This window comes from Anabrus simplex, chromosome 11, assembly GCF_040414725.1.
Source record: "Anabrus simplex isolate iqAnaSimp1 chromosome 11, ASM4041472v1, whole genome shotgun sequence".
Taxonomy (NCBI): domain Eukaryota; kingdom Metazoa; phylum Arthropoda; class Insecta; order Orthoptera; family Tettigoniidae; genus Anabrus; species Anabrus simplex.
Window position 1 is genome coordinate 86460789 of NC_090275.1, and position 18504 is coordinate 86479292.

Sequence of the window (18504 nt, forward strand, 5' to 3'; positions counted from 1 at the left end):
TTTTTTTTTTGAACAATGGTACAATGCTTCCTTGTTGCCAGTCTTCAAGTATCCTTTCATCCTTCCATATGGCATTGGGCTCTCGGTATAGCCACTGTAGTCCACTGCTCCCTGCTGCCTTAATCATATCAGCACTGAATTCGTCTTTTCCACTTGCTTTACCTTTGGTCATTGCTTTCACTGCTCTTTCAAGTTCCAGCCATGTTATCGGGTTCTCTTCTTTTTCTCCATCTATTATTTCCATTTTCTTATCTCCTTCTTCATCCAAGCAGTCATCCCCATTATAAAGTTTTACAAAATATTTTGCCATCACCTTCTGAAGACCCTTTTCGTCATATACTATCGATCAATCTTCTCTCTGTAATGCCTTGATTTCAAAATAATAAAAAAAATAAAAGAAAGGAACAAGGTAAAGAGAGAAATGGATAAGGAAAAGCAAACAACGTGTCAGAGGGATGAGAATAAGATAGAATGGTTACATGTGGAATAAAAAAGATTGAAACTACAAGTAAAGAGGAGTATCAAGGAAGAAGAGGAGAAATGCTGGGGAGAGTTTACGAACAAAATTAAGCAAGATAGTCGAGGAAATCAGAAACTGTTATACAGAGTAATAAAATCAAAAAGAACTTTGAGCATGTATTAGAGGCAGTGTTCAAAGTGTCGACCTTCAGCTTAAATACAAGCCTCCGCTCGTCGTCGCATGGAGTTACGGACATGATCAATAATGCCTGGTGTAGTGCATACTGCCTGACAGGTTGTCACAATGCGTTCACGTAAAGTTGCTTCATCAGGAACGGGAATCGCATACACGAGAGACAATGTGTCCCCACAGGTAAAAGTCCAAGGGTTCAAGTCAGGAGAGCGTGGTGGCCATGCAATCAGTCCTCCTCTACCTACCCATTGTTCAGAAAAATGGATATTCAGGTACCTGCGGGTAGGCAGACTGAAATGTGTGAGAGCACCATTATGCATGAAAAACATTTGTTGATGGGATGCAAGAGGCATGTTTTCCGAGTAATCAGGCAATGCAGTACACAAGAAATTTGTATAGTTCTGTCCAGTAAGCCTATTCGAAAGAACGTAGGGTCCCAACAAAGAATCGTTAACACTGCCTGCCCAGATGTTAATGGTGAACCTCTGTTGATGAGAAGATTGGAGGATTACATGAGGATTTGTATTACTCTACAGTACACGTGTTGTTGTGGAAATTCTGTATCTCGTCTGTTGTGAATGTTGCTTCATCTGTGAACAGCACTGAAGCTGTGAAGTTAGGCATCATGCCGCAATGTTATAGTAACCACCGGCAGAACGTTACTCTTGCAGGATAATCCGCTGGAGACAAGGGTTGTACACACTCCTTATGATACAGATACAACAGGTTTTCCGTAGCAGTCTCCAGATCATCATATGCGGCCTCTTCCTCTGCAAGCCTAACCTCCTAGTGCTGATTCCAGGACTTTCATCCGTAGCATTGAGTACAGCTTTCTCCTCCTCAACGGTTGTACTGCTTAATCCGTCCCCCGGTTCCTGGTGGACGTGCGAAACTCCCGTGTTCACAGAGGCGCCGATGGATTCTTTAAAATGTCTTTCGGTCTGGCAGTCTGCACCTTGGGTATCTTTCCTGATACAAGTGACGTGGCTTCCATACATTACCATCCACCAAACCGTACATGTAATGCATGCTCGCAAGCTCTGCGTCAGATTCATTCACAACATGATTACTTATGTAACAATTGTAACCGGTGTCTCAATTTTTTTTTGCAGTAAAGAGGATATGTAAATTATTACTAACATTCACTTTAGAGTGGCCTGCAAACCACAATTACAATTACTGTTAACCACAAAAACAGACACTGTGCACCAAATCACATACAGGTACTTAATAATGGTTTATGTCAGTGCTTAGTTTCAAAAATGTTAGGTGCCGGAGCGCATACCGACATGTTTTACCCCCTTTTAAACCATATACACCCCCCCCACCCACCCACACACACACTCGCTATAAGTCGCAACTTTCGGTGTTTGAAAATTTGTGATAAAACTTACAATGAAATGCCACCAAGAAAGAAGAAATATCAGAAAATAAGTTTTGGTGCTTGTGATAAAAGAGTTGGACTAAACATACCATCGTACAAAGAGCCTTACCATCCAAATCTGACAGATTATTGGAGGGAACACTTGAAATCTCCTATGGACTCCTTTCAGGTCCTTTATCCAAATGAACTCATTGATCACATTTTAGAACAAAGTAAAACAGACTGTGGACAAAAGAATCTTTCAGTAGAGTGCTTGACTAAAGAAAATATTCTAGTTTTCTTAGGAATATTACTCCTTTCTGGTTACGTACCTCTGCCTACCAGACGTATGTTCTGGAGTTTGTCCCCTGACACACATAACCAGGGGCGAAGCGTCAGGGGAGACAGGGTAGACAGCGTGTACCCTTGACATTTTGTGAACGAAATACTGTCTAGTTAATTCAATTATTTTTAGAACATTAGTTATTTTCACATTCATGACATTATCGTATTCCCCGCTTTACATATTTCCGTCTCACTTCGGCAATGTCAGGGCTCGCGTCAGTTACACGAAGCACGTAGGGGAAAGTAGACGCTGTCCATTCTGTGTATGATACCTTTGATTTCAGATAGAGCAACACTAACGCTATCTGTAGGTGCTGACTGTGGAACTATGACTTTCCTATAGCAAGATTTCTCCGCCCAGTAGACAGACTTGCCAGCGTCTCTTCTTGCTCTCTGGCTAGTATTTGGATCCCAGGTATAAAGGTGCTCTTATTAGCTATCATCTCAGACATGCTTTTAATGTAGTTAATTTGAATTTATTTTATTATAAGACAGTCTAAAATAAAATAATCATATTCAAATACGAAATATAGCAAACTTGCACCTAATAAATGAATGACAGCATGAAAACCCTTCAAGTAAATGCATTTCCTTGCCCGCCATTATTAGTTAAGGTATTATAACCCTCACAACTACTGGCTTCCATTCTTAATAATGAACTCCAATGTGTGCACACGGAAACAACAAAATTGCTTAACTAGATGCCGTATATTCCGTTAACGTCAGTTTCTAGTGAACGCGCTATTAATGCCTTGAAACGAATTAAAACCTATTTAAGGAATTCAGTGACCAACCAGAGACTTCAAGTCGAGGGTAATAGATATATTTGCTGAAATGAAGGACAGGCGGATTGAACTCATTTACAAGAATATTGTTTAAGGTGACTTGTACGAAAATCTATTTCTTATTTCTCTTATTAAATCTACATAACAATATATGACAACTCCCACTGCCCATTTAGTCTATATTTAAAAATAAAACGAGTGCATGTAGGATTATAGGTTGTTATAGGATTTGCCTTAGTTTCAGTCATTAATATAATATTGAATGTAGATCTGTATGCGTCGAAAACAAAATTCCATATATACACTAATGTGATTAAAATAGTTAATGTGATTAAAATTTTTAAAAAATCTCTGTCTCCCCCCTTACCTAGTTCACGCTTCGCCGCTGCACATAACGAACTTGTGAGTAAATCCATGCGCAGAAATAACACAGCTATTGATGGAGGCTGTTATTACAAAGTTAGGCCATTGTTTGACATGCTCAATGAAGCGTTCAAAGCTACAGATAATCCAGAGTTTCTAAGCACTGATGAAACTATAGTACCTTATTATGGAAGACACCGTACACAACAGTTCATTCGTGGCAAACCCATCAGGTTTGGTTTTAAACTTTGGACCATTTGTTCAGCAGATGGCTATATGCTTCATGTCGAACCATATTGCGGAAGCAGCACTCGTATTCCACCTTGAGGATCAGGCCAAGGATATGATATTGTTACAACACTTGCCAAAAAATGTAACATTGAAGCTGGTTCACATATTGCTTTTGACAATCTTTTCACCTCCATTCCTCTTCTGGAAGATCTGTCACAAAAAGGAATAGCTGCTACGGGGACTATCAGAGAAAATAGGATTGGAGATGCACCCCTCATTGACAAGAAATCTTTAGAAAAGAAAGCTATGGGCCAAACAGTTGCTGATGATATAATAATGTTAGTAAGGTGGTTTGACAATAGAGTTGTAACAGTTGCTAGTAATGCTGTAAAATCCAATCCACTTATATCTGCTAAAAGATGGTCTGCCAAACTGAAGAAATCTATCCAAGTGCCTCAACCTAAACTAATAGCAGTCTATAATAAATACATGGGAGGAATTGATTCACATGACCAATATGTGGCTACATACAGGATTCATATCAGGTCCAAAAAATGGTGGCGGCCATTGTTTGTTTGGGTGCTGAACGCAGCTGTTGTGAACGCTTGGTGCCTTTTCCGAAGTCTTGGTAATAATATAACATTGGTAATGTTCCAGTAGGATATTAGTCAGCAACTGCTCCTGCAGTATGGAAGTGAAAGGAAATGCTCCGGTCCAAGATTTCAAATCAGTGTCATCGCCTATAATGAAACATGGTTTGATGAAATAAATAATTGGATAATAAAAAGTGAGCAACCTAATTCGAGATGCAAGCAGTGCAAAGGTAGAACAACATACAAGTGTGAAAAATGTAACACACCTCTTCATCCTGAATGTCACAAGCACTACCATGTGAGACCTCTGTAAAGAAACAACACAGTGCAAGTTTTCTTAACAAGTTTATTTCAAAACGTTTTTATAGTTATGTAAGAATGTGGACTCAGTCATCATTGTTGATTTATTTTGTCACATTGTTTTAAATGTTTAACCTGATGAGCATTATTTTGCAGTACTTTGACAATAAGTTCAAAGTGACAAGTTGAAACAGATAATGATTAATCCCATTGGCAGGAAATCCTGCCAGGCTAAAAATAACCCTGAAAATGATGTTAATTCAAAATCCATTTTTTCTTACAGTTCCACACCCTCTATTGAGTAACTTTTGTGAAAATCAAGGCAATCCTTCGAAAAAATAATTCTGGGAACAAATGGGTTAACTTAACTTCACTTACTTATGTAAGCAGACAGCAATCCACAATCACTAATCACAGATACCAGACGTGTTATCGGAAATGTCTAAGCTGAAAGATGATTGGATATCATGTGTAAGAGCAGAGGTATTTTCAGACTCGCATCAGATTCATTCACAACATGATTACTTATGTAACAATTGTAACCGGTGTCTCAATTTTTTTTTGCAGTAAAGAGGATATGTAAATTATTACTAACATTCAATTGTGTCACAAAGTTTGAATAAATCTGTAAGTATACGTTTCCGGACCCATGTTGTTATAACCTTTTTATCTTCTCTCTATGTGAGGAATCCATTCCTAAATGTTTGCTGTTGAGTCTTGTTACATCCCGTATGGTACATCTGGTGTATCACACTCTTTTGTTTTGGAGGATATCTTTCCACCTCACCAAACTTGTAACATTTTGAGAAATGTTCCTGCTTGTTTCCTCCACTCACTTATTTCCTTATCATTTCTTACATTTTCTTGTTTTAAGCTGCCTAGGTACTTGAAGCTCTCCACCTTTTATTGAATGTGTATTGGACAAATGTATATCAAAGCCTCTTTGTTTTATATCATCATTGCACAAAACCAGTTATGTAAAGTTTGACACTGATTCTTCCGTAGAAGTCTGCTCAGTTTTCATATGAGGAAGTGCACAACAACAATACCACCTCAGCTACTGCGTGCTAACATTTAGGTTGCCTGCATGTCAGTTTTGACATTTTGTTTTACTCTACTGGATGGCAGAAAAACAGATCTCTGTTGTATACTCTATAGATGAGCTTTAATTAACTTGACCACGTAAATACTAAACATGTCACCAGAAATATTTTACATGCCAATGTCATACGACATGGAGTGCCGATCAGACTTCTTTCTGCCTTTTGAAAATCCTATTTCGTTTGCCAGGTTTGAACCTGCAACCTGGAGGCCAGCACTCTACCACTGATCCACAGAGGGAACTAGTAAACTCGAACTATAGATGAAAATGTTCACCAAATTAAGCAGAGGATAATAGGTGGTTATTGTTTATTACATTGAATATATTTTTTAAATTTTTTAGCTTCTTCAAGATGCATTATTTGAAAACCAATCAGCAGATAAATTCACGGAATCAGCCAAACCTAAATCCATCGCCACTCATCATCTGGATGTGGCATCACGTCAGATGTGCCCTCACCTGGAGAAGTTTGTTGTGTTCTCCAGTGTATCCTGTGGCCGAGGTAATGTGGGACAAACCAACTACGGCATGTCCAATTCTGTTATGGAGAGGATATGTGAAGCTCGAGTACGAGATGGCTTACCAGGTCTTGCCATTCAGTGGGGTGCTATTGGTGAAGTTGGTCTTGTGGCGGACATGCAGGAAGAGAATCGTGAGCTGGTTATAGGTGAGTGCTTAAAGATTTAGTTCAATATCTATGCACCTTCAATGGGTGAGAAGGCTGAGTCTGTCATTGTACAAGTTCACAAACTTAAATTTTAATTTCATAATAAATGTCTTACAGAATTCATGGTATTGGTAATACTCTCCAAATATGTATTCAGACACTAACATGGACTAAAATGGATACAACTCACTTCATATTTGACAGACTTCTGAAGGTGAACAGGAGGTTACATAGGAGAATACCATAAATACTTGAATAATCCCCACCATCAAATAATCCCTGCTTCCTAATTTTAAGAAGGGAAATTTTAAAATAAAATTGTGTATTTCTATGGCTTTGTTCAGTAATTGTATTGAAAACTGTATATACTACAGTACGACAAGTTATAAAATTTTGAAGCAACTCATTGCATGGTATTCTTCATTAGTACTGTCCAGCGGCATTTTTAAACATACTGGCATCTGGCTATATTACCATTTTGCAAGAGTAAATGTAAATTTTTCTGGCACAAACCCATGATATATTGTGTGGAAAATCAGTACATTTTCTTCAAAATTGGCTGAAGATGCAGTGAATTACTAGTTTTCCTACAGATACTCAAGCTATTTTATTCAGAAACATGAGAGAGGCATCCATGGCTGGCATTACAACCCATAATTTTTAAGTCTCCTGCTATTGCTTGTACCTTGTCAACAGACAAATTTTGTTCATGACCATACATCCAAAGTATCTTTTTTTAATCACATGTTCGCATATCCTGTTCTTGATTTCTGGAAACTTTGCATTTTCCCTTCACAAAATGCCTGGCGGTTACTGTGTGTGTCTGTTCAAGATAAACTTTATTTATCCTCATCCATCAAGAGAATGTATGTATTTATTTTGTAATGAAATATGTTTATATGTGTTTAGTGAGTGAAGAGACAACTCCTGCCTAAAGATGAGAACAGTTATTGGTGGTGGTTGATGATGAATGATTTTCAAGTTACTTTTGTAACCACAGGAAGTGTCAAATTCTTGCATACTTGCCTTGGGTCCTCATAATCTCTTCTTGCAAGGTACACAGCTTGGCAGTATTCAGGCCTTCTTAGCATTTACCAAATTTTGGAAGAGTCTCTCTTCTCGCCAATTACTCTGTATTCTGAAGGCAATCTTTTATTTCCTATGTACTGTATATTGTGTTCCAGGTGGTACTCTTCAGCAAAGTGTTGCATCTTGTCTCAAGGCACTTGATCACTTCTTACAACAACCGCTACCAGTAGTAGCTAGTATGGTTGTGGCAGAAAAACGTGCAGGGAGTTCTTCAGGAAACCTCTCTCAGCGTATTCTGGGCATCCTGGGTAAGCATTGTGAAGTAAAATTTCTGTTGTTCTAATGAACATACCTCAACCAGTGCCACCAAATTGCTCAGCCTGGTCATAAACAATGTTACGAACTATCTGCTAAGTTTCGCAATTTTTTCCGTGACTGTATGGTGGTATATACAACTCTGGCCATGTGTGTTTTGCAGTACTATGCACATAAAAACACAATCAGGAAACTGCAAGATCGATAGATAACCTGTAACTAACATGTTACAAAAAGAACATAACATTTAAATAATTGCCAGAATGAATCAAGATGATATTCAGTATAATTCTGAAGGTTAATGTACTAGCCAGTTTAGTTTGCTGAAGAAAGATAGGTTATTCAATCCCCTCCGTAGCGATGTAATCACTGTCTGCTTCGTTTACATTTATTATGATCCCTTTAATGGCTAGCCAGTCTATGCCCCACATTAGTTTTTCCTTCCATCTGGATAACGTGTTTTACACACATTCCTCAACATTGAGGAGTTGCTAGTTTGATCCCTTCCAAGCAACAGTTTTCCTACTTCCACAAGGTGAAAGTTTAGTTGTTAGAGACCACATTGCCCCTTATGTCGCTCCACAGACTTTGACTGGGATTCAAAAAATAATGGTATGAAAATAACCGGAAAACTTGCCTTTCAGATTGCAATTCAATATAATCTACCCAATATGTGTCACACACGTCCTTAACACAAAGTAGGATGGCATTAAAGAAGTTCCAACTTGATGCTGTTTGGCTCGTAAGGAATTTCCTTCCCATTCAGATACTTAATTATATTCCCCTCTCTCCACTATTGGTTTGGCAATTTCTCAATTCTGACCAAATGATAAAGTATATTAGTTTTGAGAAAAGAAATAATGTTAACAAAACAGAGCATTCTTAGAATATGTCTGCATTCATTTTCTCGTAATACGTCTTTCGTGGAGTTGAGTTCTAAACATAGTAATTCTCTTTTCACAAAACCTTTCTCATTGCTGATATGAGTAATTAACAGATGTTTTCCCCTTCCCTGAAATATATTTTAATACAGTAGAAGTCTGCTATAGTGGGAATGTATAATAGTGAAAAATTTGCTCACTAGAGCGGATTGTTGTTATATCCAATTTTTTGTTAAAATCGTGGGGGGGGGGGGGGAACCCACACAAACATTAAAATCGGTATGTAACGGTAACCAATTTGTTCAAAACTTGCGTTTTCGCAGATTTCCATGCTAAGACTTACTCGTTAGTTATTTTTCTAATTCCGATACAACATGAATGCTTATATTCAAGTTCATTCTGAAAAATTGGAGGAGTATTGTAGTAGTATCTGTGGCAAACATTTCAGTTTTTTATTCAAACAGCGTCACCTAACCTTACCTTATCTATGGTGCGACGGCCCGTTTTCGGGTCGTGGCCTCCCTAGTTGCTCTCCGCGAAACTTGTCGATCTTGCGCAGCAACTCTCCAATTCCCGATTTTGAGGATGTGTGCTGCATCCTGATGTACACCATCTTCCCATCAGTTATGTGGCCTTCCCACAGGCCTTCCTCCTCCAAAGTCTCCTAATAATACTTTCTTTGGGATTCGGAGTTTTTTCATCTAATCTCCTAGGAGTACCTTCTTTGGGATTCGGTGTTCTTCCATCCTAATTAGATGACCTGCCCATTTAAGTCTCTTAATTTGAATTACATGCAACAGGGGTACCTCCCCATACAGGGAATATAGTTCATTGTTATATCTAATTCTCCATTCCTCCTGTACACATATGGGTTCATAAATTCCCCTCAGGATTTGCCTTTCGAAGGAATCTATCTTCTCCACGGCTTTCTTTGGGAGGGTCCATGTATCACTTCCATTCTACTTTTGAAAAGAGGTAGTACTGCAAAGTATGCTCTATGGCAGCTTGAATTCTTGCCTGTATTTCTACAATTTCCTCATTCTTGTTGGTTAGATGTACGCCAAGATATTTAAACTCATCCACCACCTCCACTTGTGATCCTTCAGGGACAAGTTGGTCATCCGTATACTTCCTTCTCAAAGCCTGCACCATTACCTTCGTCTTTTGTTCATTGATCTTAAGTCCAATCTCTTTGCCTTCTCTACTCAAGTCTTCAAATACTTCTTTAACTGTCCTTGTTGTTCTTCCCATCAAAGTAATGTCATCAGCATATCCAACTAGTTGAGCTGTTTTGTATAGAAGTGTTCCGAATGGAAAATTCTAAATTCCCATGGAGGGAACTAGACATTTTTCACCAATAGAGCATGTCAAAATGTCAAAAACATATCAGATGTAAGGCTTTTTCAGGCGTTTGCTCTATACACCCCATACACCCCAGCATCAGTGGGTAGGGTCTGACACATCCCACTCTGATGAGTCTAGTGTCAGACCTAAGACGAAATGCTGGTTAATAGAGCAAACGCCTGAAAAGCCTTACATCTGATATGTTTTTGACACATAGAAGTGTTCCACTGGTGTCAACCCATAACTTTCTAATCACTGATTCTAGTGCCAGGTGCCAAGCCATCTCTTTGCTTCAATCCCTGATTCACTTCAAAGAAGTTGCCTACTTCAGTCTGAATTTTCACTCCCGCCATCGTATTTCTCATAGTTAATTCCAATAGTCACACCAGCTTAATTAATTTATTAATTTATCCCTGTCAATAGAGTCGTATGCTTGTTGAAATTCGTCTCTTAATATCTCCATTAATTTATGCCTGTCAATAGAGTCGTATGCTTGTTGAAATTCGATAAACATCCGTACCACATCTATGCCCCGTTCCCAATACTTCTCCAACATTTGTTTCACAGTAAATATCTGATCAGTAGTGGATCTTCCCTTCCTGAACCCTACCTGGTATTTTCCTAGAATTTCTTCTGCCAGGGGTACTAGTCTCTTCTTTAGGATGGAGATGAACAGCCTATATACTGTACACAGCAGTGTAATCGCTCTATAATAGCTACATACCAACTTATCCCCTTTCTTGTATATTGGGCATATGATGTCTTTGCGCCAGTCTTCAGGCATTTCTTCTGTATTCCACACACTCTCAATTAGATCGTATATAGCTTCTTGTAGTGTGGTACCTCCGTATTTTCACAACTCTGCAGGGATTCCATCAATACCTGGTGCTTTATTGTTTTCCAGTTGCTGTATGGCTTCTATCACTTTTTGCATAGATGGTGCTGTGACTTCCAATTCATTTGTCTCATTGTTATTCCTTGAAGTAGTTGGTGCTTTCCCTTACATTTCTACTGGGTTCAGGAGGTGTTGGAAATATTCCTTCCATCTATCTTGGATTCCTTCTTTATCTCCTAAAAGCTGTCCATCCCTGTCCTTACACGTTTGTTCTTGCGTTGAATCCTTCTTTCACTTCCTTAACTTCTCTCTAAGCCATGTAGCTGTTATCTTCCTTAAATTCCTTCACTATTCTAGCCATTTTCTCATTTAATTTTTTTCTCTTCTTTCTTCGACATACGGTCCTTACTTCTTTATTCTGATTTTCAACCTCTTGTTTCTTCACCCTTGTTGGTCTCTCTAAATATGCTTTATATGCCTTATCTCTTTCTTCTATGGTTTTTAGGCATTCCTCACAAAACCATTCCTTTGTGTTTCTTTTGGGTACAATGTCTATACTGCAATTCAACTCAAGAGCTTAGGAAAAGTATCCTTCCGCATTTGAGCACGTCCCCTGTTCCCCCTTCCCGTCACCGTTCTCCATCTCCACCACAATCAGCTTATCATTAACGCCGTGCGTCTACCTGACAAGTACTTCATTCTGAAATAGTGAAGCATCAAACGAAATCACTTCCTTTCACATAGCTGTACTTTGATTACGTACCATACCTATTTATTCCGTTATTGATCATGTAAAACCTACAGATTACTAACGAATACCGAGGCAAGAGAAGCAAGGTTTATTTCTATTTCATAATGCAATTTGTGTGAAGCACATGGAGACTTACAACATAAGTATATGATTCCGCTCTTGTGCAACGACTGTCAGTGGCAGTTTCTCACAGTTCATAAAGCTGAAAAAACCACCCGTGAGTGGGATTGCAAAATGCAATGTTTCCAGGAATGTTGTAAATATTGTAGTCTTGCCATTCGAAAGGTAAAAATGAACTCATGTTCCCCTCATGACAACATTTCTGCAGGTAGAGGGCGGTTACGAATATAAAGTAAAGTACAAATTATTATTATTATTATTATTATTATTATTATTATTATTATTATTATTATTATTATTATTATTATCATCGAATACACCAAGGATCCTATTCCCATACTGTTTAAAGGCCCTTCCTATTTTATTTACGGCGAGTGCATAGTTATGAACATTAAAACAAGAATAATAGTTTGAACTGAGCTGACACATCGACTTTTTGCTGGAGACTTGGATTTTCTGTGGAGTTTAAATTCCAAGCGAGCGGCGTAAACACGGTACACAGAAATGCCAGTCAGCTGCAAGATCTATTTCACGTCTTCCACAGTCCACAGCGGATTCTAATCTTGTAGACTACTGTAAACGTTTAAAACAATTTGGTTTAGATTTCCTACTTAATTTTTCTCCACTTTTGTTAGCTTCAAAGTCACAGGGGACTCAAGCGTCACAGCATTACACAGGTCTTGCTCACAGCTGGCAGCAATTATGAATACTGAACACGCTGTTGCAGCCAGTATTGCCAACAGTTTTCTTGGATCCATCTTCAACGTCGCACACATTATGCGAACTTATCAGCAATGGAATGAACTCGAACAAAGCTTACTAAGTACATAGTGCAATAAGATATCAGTATCATATTAAATTATTATTATTTTGCTACATACACCACTGAGAACAATAACTATTCATAGCCATCTACGTATGAGATATAAGAGTTGATAATGAACCCGAATAACATACAACCTTTGATATATTTTCCATTTTTATACAGGGCAAAAGTTTTTCAATTCGTGAAGTCTATTCATCAGCAGTGTTGCCAACTTATATTTTCAAGATCCGCTAAATACTACTAAAAATCCGCTAAAATTCCGCCAAGAAATCCGACCTCAAATAATGAGCAATAATAATAATAATAATAATAATAATAATAATAATAATAATAATAATAATAATAATAATAATAATAATAATAATAATAATAGTAAATGTCTGTACTCATATGATCTGTGAGTTTCACTGGGATTAGTCCCCTGCCCGTGAGCCATTGAGCTAAAACTTCTAGGCGTTTTAGTGCCGAGTGAAAACTAGGTGAATCCCAAACCGCAGGGTCCATAGTGGTCCATACACAGAACAGGCCAGTTCATTCAACGGTTTTCCTTCATAGCATAAATATAAATGCTACTCTCTCACAGTTTCATTGTCCGGCTCCATGGCTAAATGGTTAGCGTGCTGGCCTTTGGTCACAAGGGTCCCGGGTTCGATTCCCGGCAGGGTCGGGAATTTTAACCATCATTGGTTAATTTCCCTGGCACGGGAACTTTTCTATCCTACTCACTCCTTCCTTCCTTGCTTTCATAATTCGACACCTTAAGGTTGCCTTAACTAGAAAGTGGTCGGAGCCACACTTGTTCCTGTGTATGATTTGACATCCATGATATTGGATGCCCATCTTTTCTCCATCACTACAGGGTCTATTAGATTACAGGTCTTTCCATCCGGCGATATCCATGTTTGCTTGTGTACCTCTTTATGAGGGAAACAAGTTGACATAACTTTCATGTTTCTGCTGGTAACAAGGTCAAGCAGTCTCTGTCCATTTTTCATTAGTATTGTTGTGTAAACTATGGATCCCTATTATTCCTTGATATATCTCCTCCTTCCCAATTTGTGCATTTAGGTCTCCTCCCCTGCGAACCATGTGACCTTCTAGGATGCTAAAAGGTTTGTTTTGTCACCTATTCAATACATATAAATTTTACAATTTAGGAATTTATTATTGATTCCACTTGAGACATGTTTTGCCCTTCATTGAGGGCATCATCAGTCAAAATAACTCCTCAAGGCAAAAATCAGGTACCTGGTTAGCAGTTGACATGCACAGATTAATACACATTATTAATACACATTACAAAAATTAAGTATGAGAAACAGTTGTACAATGTGATGGTTGAACATATAGGTTTATAGAATAAGAAGTCAGCACCAATGCGTAAAATTAGAATAGTAGAGTTCGGCAGTGGAGCTCTGGAGAACATTTGATGCACTCATAGGAAAATATAAGTTTTAAAAATATTTACATTATAACAATCAGGGGAGAAAGGGTGTAGTGCTCGGCGTCAATGTTTGTAACCAAAAATTAATGTCAAGGTTGGTAACTATAAAGTATTTATATGTTCAATTGAACAGTTGAGAATTTTACAATTTATATACATATTTACACAAGAGCAGCTTGGTGAGCAAGGATAAAAAAAAATCTAGTACCAAGTGCGTCCTGTTGTTTTAAAGGTTGGAAGAAGAATGTAGCATTGACATTTCAGAATATGCAGAGTGGTTTATCTTAGTTAAAATCACCGGGGGCAGGGAAATATTCCATAGCCAAATGAGGTTTTATAGGCATCAAGTTGAAAGTTGTCTGGTTGCAGAACCGAGATCGGTACGGAGACTGATCAGTGTGGGTGGAGACTCATGGGTATTCAGTGCATTTGAATGGCAACAATGATGACAGTTATTTGTAGGTAATGGCTTATTAGGAATATGTTGCGGGTTGAAACTTTCGCTTATTCTTTTAGTTGACTTCTGTAGCTTCGAATGTTATGTGAAGACATCGGTGTGAGATGCCGTTGAGACTAAATTGATATTATTCCGTGGAAAAACGTATGACGGACCTCGGGATGAAGTTATTGTTTTTTGTTGCTGGTCCGGTGAAATAGAATAGAGTAGCTTGTGTTGTGAACTGCAGTGGAGAGATTAGAATGTATACGGTAACTGCAGAGTCAGAGCGTTGTAGCTGGGATGAGGCATCTTCTCATTCTGACTGCGAAGAGGAGCCGTAGTGGCACGCCATATTCGTGCCGATGTGCGCTGGGTTCTGGCGTGTTGTTGAAAGTTTTATTGTATGAAGTGGAAGTTATCTGTAATTGAGATGTTAATAGTATTAGTTGGTGTATAAGAAGGGTTTATGGTAAGTAATGAAGAGTAAATGTTATGTTACGTTACATACCTGATGTGTCGCTGAGAGGCAATTGTTGATGAGTATTGGTGGACTATGAAGGAGGCTCAGTCGGTAATCTCGTTGAACCTATACATCTTTCTAGACCACCACTTCTATAAAGACAAAAACCTCAATGAGATAATAGATATAAAAAAAAACCTTTATGAACAAATTCCCACCTTACTACAAAAAATGAATTCTCAAGGCAACAACTTGTCTAAAATCTGCAATACCACATTAACTAACTCACCCAGCACGTCGACAATTACCCCCCTACCCCCCACCTCCCCCTTTCCCACCAATTCCCCCACACACAACGACAGCAAGCCCATACATCCTCCCACCCAAGCACCTCCCCCTCCACCACGGCCCCACCGATATAACACGAGAAATAAAAACCACTCGACCTTCATAAACACAACAACACCCAACACAAGCAAATAACATTCATCGCATTAACAAAAAGACATCAATACTATCCGCGCAACTTTCGAGTCCATATATCCCTCCCTCCCTCTTTTTATAAACCAACACTATATCAACCAGCACTCCCAATACACAACAAGCTCGCCCCTCCACTCTGCCTACCTCCATTCTGACAGCTCACCTCTGTGCATGTCTCCGCCCATGCCCCTTCCCCCCCAAAGCTCTCCACCTCTCCCACCGCCATTGCCAACCGCATGTGCGTATTACCGACTGAGCCTCCCTCATAGTCCACCAATACTCATCAACAATTGCCTCTCAGCGACACATCAGGTATGTAACGTAACATAACATTTACTCTTCATTACTTACCATAAACCCTTCTTATACACCAACTAATACTATTAACATCTCAATTACAGATAACTTCCACTTCATACAATAAAACTTTCAACAACACGCCAGAACCCAGCGCACATCGGCACGAATATGGCGTGCCACTACGGCTCCTCTTCGCAGTCAGAATGAGAAGATGCCTCATCCCAGCTGCAACGCTCTGACTCTGCAGTTACCGTATACATTCTAATCTCTCCACTGCAGTTCACAACACAAGCTACTCTTTTCTATTTCACCGGACCAGCAACAAAAAACAATAACTTCATCCCGAGGTCCGTCATACGTTTTTCCACGGAATAATATCAATTTAGTCTCAACGGCATCTCACACCGATGTCTTCACATAACATTCGAAGCTACAGAAGTCAACTAAAAGAATAAGCGAAAGTTTCAACCCGCAACATATTCCTAATAAGCAATTACCTACAAATAACTGTCATCATTGTTGCCATTCAAATGCACTGAATACCCATGAGTCTCCACCCACACTGATCAGTCTGCATACCGATCTCGGTGCTGTAACCAGACAACTTTCAACTTGATGCCCATAAAACCTCTTTTGGCTATGGAATATTTCCCTGCCCCCGGTGATTCTAACTAAGATAAACCACTCTGCATATTCTGAAATGTCAATGCTACATTCTTCTTCCAACCTTTAAAACAACAGGACGCACTTGGTACTAGATTTTTTTATATCCTTGCTCACCAAGCTGCTCTTGTGTAAATATGTATATAAATTGTAAAATTCTCAACTGTTCAATTGAACATATAAATACTGTATAGTTACCAACCTTGACATTATTTTTTGGTTACAAACATTGACGCCGAACACTACACCCTTTCTCCCCTGATTGTTATAATGTAAATATTTTTTAAAACTTTATTCTCAACTGTTCAATTGGACAATGTAAATACTATATAGTTACCAACCAGCGACATTAATTTTTGGTTATAAACGTTGACGCCGAGCACTACACCCTTTCTCCCCTGATTGTTATAATGTAAATATTTTTCAAACTTATATTTTCCTATGAGTGCGTCAATTGTTCTCCAGAGCACCACTGCCGAACTCTACTATTCTAATTTTACGCATTGGTGCTGACTTCTTATTCTATAAACCTATATGTTCAACCATCACATTGTACAACTGTTTCTCATACTTAATTTTTGTAATGTGTATTAATAATGTGTATTAATTTGTGCACGTCAACTGCTAACCAGGTACCTGATTTTTGCCTTGAGGAGTTATTTTGACTGATGATGCCCTCAATGAAGGGCGAAACATGTCTCAAGTGGAATCAATAATAAATTCCTAAATTGTAAAATTTATATGTATTGAATAGGTGACAAAACAAACCTTTTAGCTTCCTACATTCAGTATCTTCAATACGGATCACAATGATTTTTATCACTTGCCATGTGACCTTGCCGCAGTGGGGAGGCTTGTGTGTCTCAATGAAGCAGATAGTCGAGCCGCAGGTGGAACCATTTCGGATGGGTATCTGTTGAGAGACAAGACTAACGAATGGTTCATCAAAAGGGGGTTAGCAGCCTTTCGGTAGTTGCAAGGGCGGCAGTCTAGATGATTGACTGATACGGCCTTGTAATAATACTCAACATGGCTTAGCTGTGTTGATACTGCAACACGGCTGAAAGCAACAGGAAACTACAGCCGTAACTACCACCCGAGGACATGCAGCTCTCTCTGTATTAATGATGTACTGATGATGGCTTCCTCCCGGGTAAAATATTCCGGAGGTAAACTAGTCCCCAATTCGGATCTCCGGGTTGGGACTACACGAGAGGGGGCGATCATCAGGAAGATGGATACTGGCATTCTGCGAGTCGGAGTGTGGAATGTTAGAAGTTTGAATCGTTGTGGTAGGTTAGAGAATCTGAAAAGGGAGATGGATAGACTAAAGTTAGATGTAGTTGGTATAAGTGAAGTACGTTGGCAGGAAGAACAAGATTTTTGGTCAGGCGACTACTGAATTATCAACACAAAATCAAACAGGGGAAATGCAGGAGTTGGTTTAATAATGAATAAGAAAATAGGGAAGCGGGTAAGCTACTACGGCAAGCATAGTGAAAGAATTATTGTTGTCAAGATAGACACCAAACCAATGCCCACCACAGTAGTGCAGGTCTATATGCCTACTAGTTCTGCAGATGATGAGGAAATCGAAAGAATATATGAAGAGATAGAAGATTTAATACAGTATGTAAAAGGTGACGAGAATTTAATTGTGATGGGAGACTGGAATGCAGTGATAGGCCAAGAAAGAGAAGGTAATACAGTAAGAGAGTTTGGATTGGGACAAAGGAACGAAAGAGGAAGTCGGCTGGCTGAATTCTGCACTGATCATAATTTAGTCCTTGCCAATATTTGGTTCAAACACCACAAATGATGGCTGTATACGTGGACGAGACCTGGAGACACTGGAAGGTATCAAATAGACTTCATTATGATTAGGCAGAGATTCAGAAACCAGGTGTTGGATTGCAAAAGTTTCCCAGGAGCAGACGTGGACTCTGACCACAACTTGTTGGTCATGAAATGCCATCTGAAGTTGTAGAAATTGAATAAAAGAAAGAATGCAAAAAGATGGGATCTAGACAATTTGAAAGAAAAGAGTGTGAGGGATTGTTTCAAGGAACATGTTGCACAAGGGCTAAATGAAAAGGCTGAAGGAAACACAATAGAGGAAGAGTGGATAGTCATAGAAAATGAAGTCAGCAGGGCAGCTGAAGAAATGTTAGGAAGGAAGAAAAGATCCACTAAGAATCAGTGGATAACTCAGG

At 38.9% G+C, this 18504-nt stretch overlaps 1 protein-coding gene across 2 annotated transcripts in view; it reads left to right on the plus strand.

Annotated features, from left to right (window-relative positions):
• The window catches only part of LOC136883437 (fatty acid synthase), an 844467-nt gene that overhangs the window by 716332 nt on the left and 109631 nt on the right, over positions 1–18504 (plus strand). For both annotated transcript variants that reach the window (XM_068229660.1, XM_068229661.1), the window contains 2 exons: positions 6077–6401; positions 7586–7738. In XM_068229660.1, coding sequence (XP_068085761.1) covers positions 6077–6401; positions 7586–7738 — 478 coding nt within the window. The remainder of the gene's footprint in view (positions 1–6076; positions 6402–7585; positions 7739–18504) is intronic.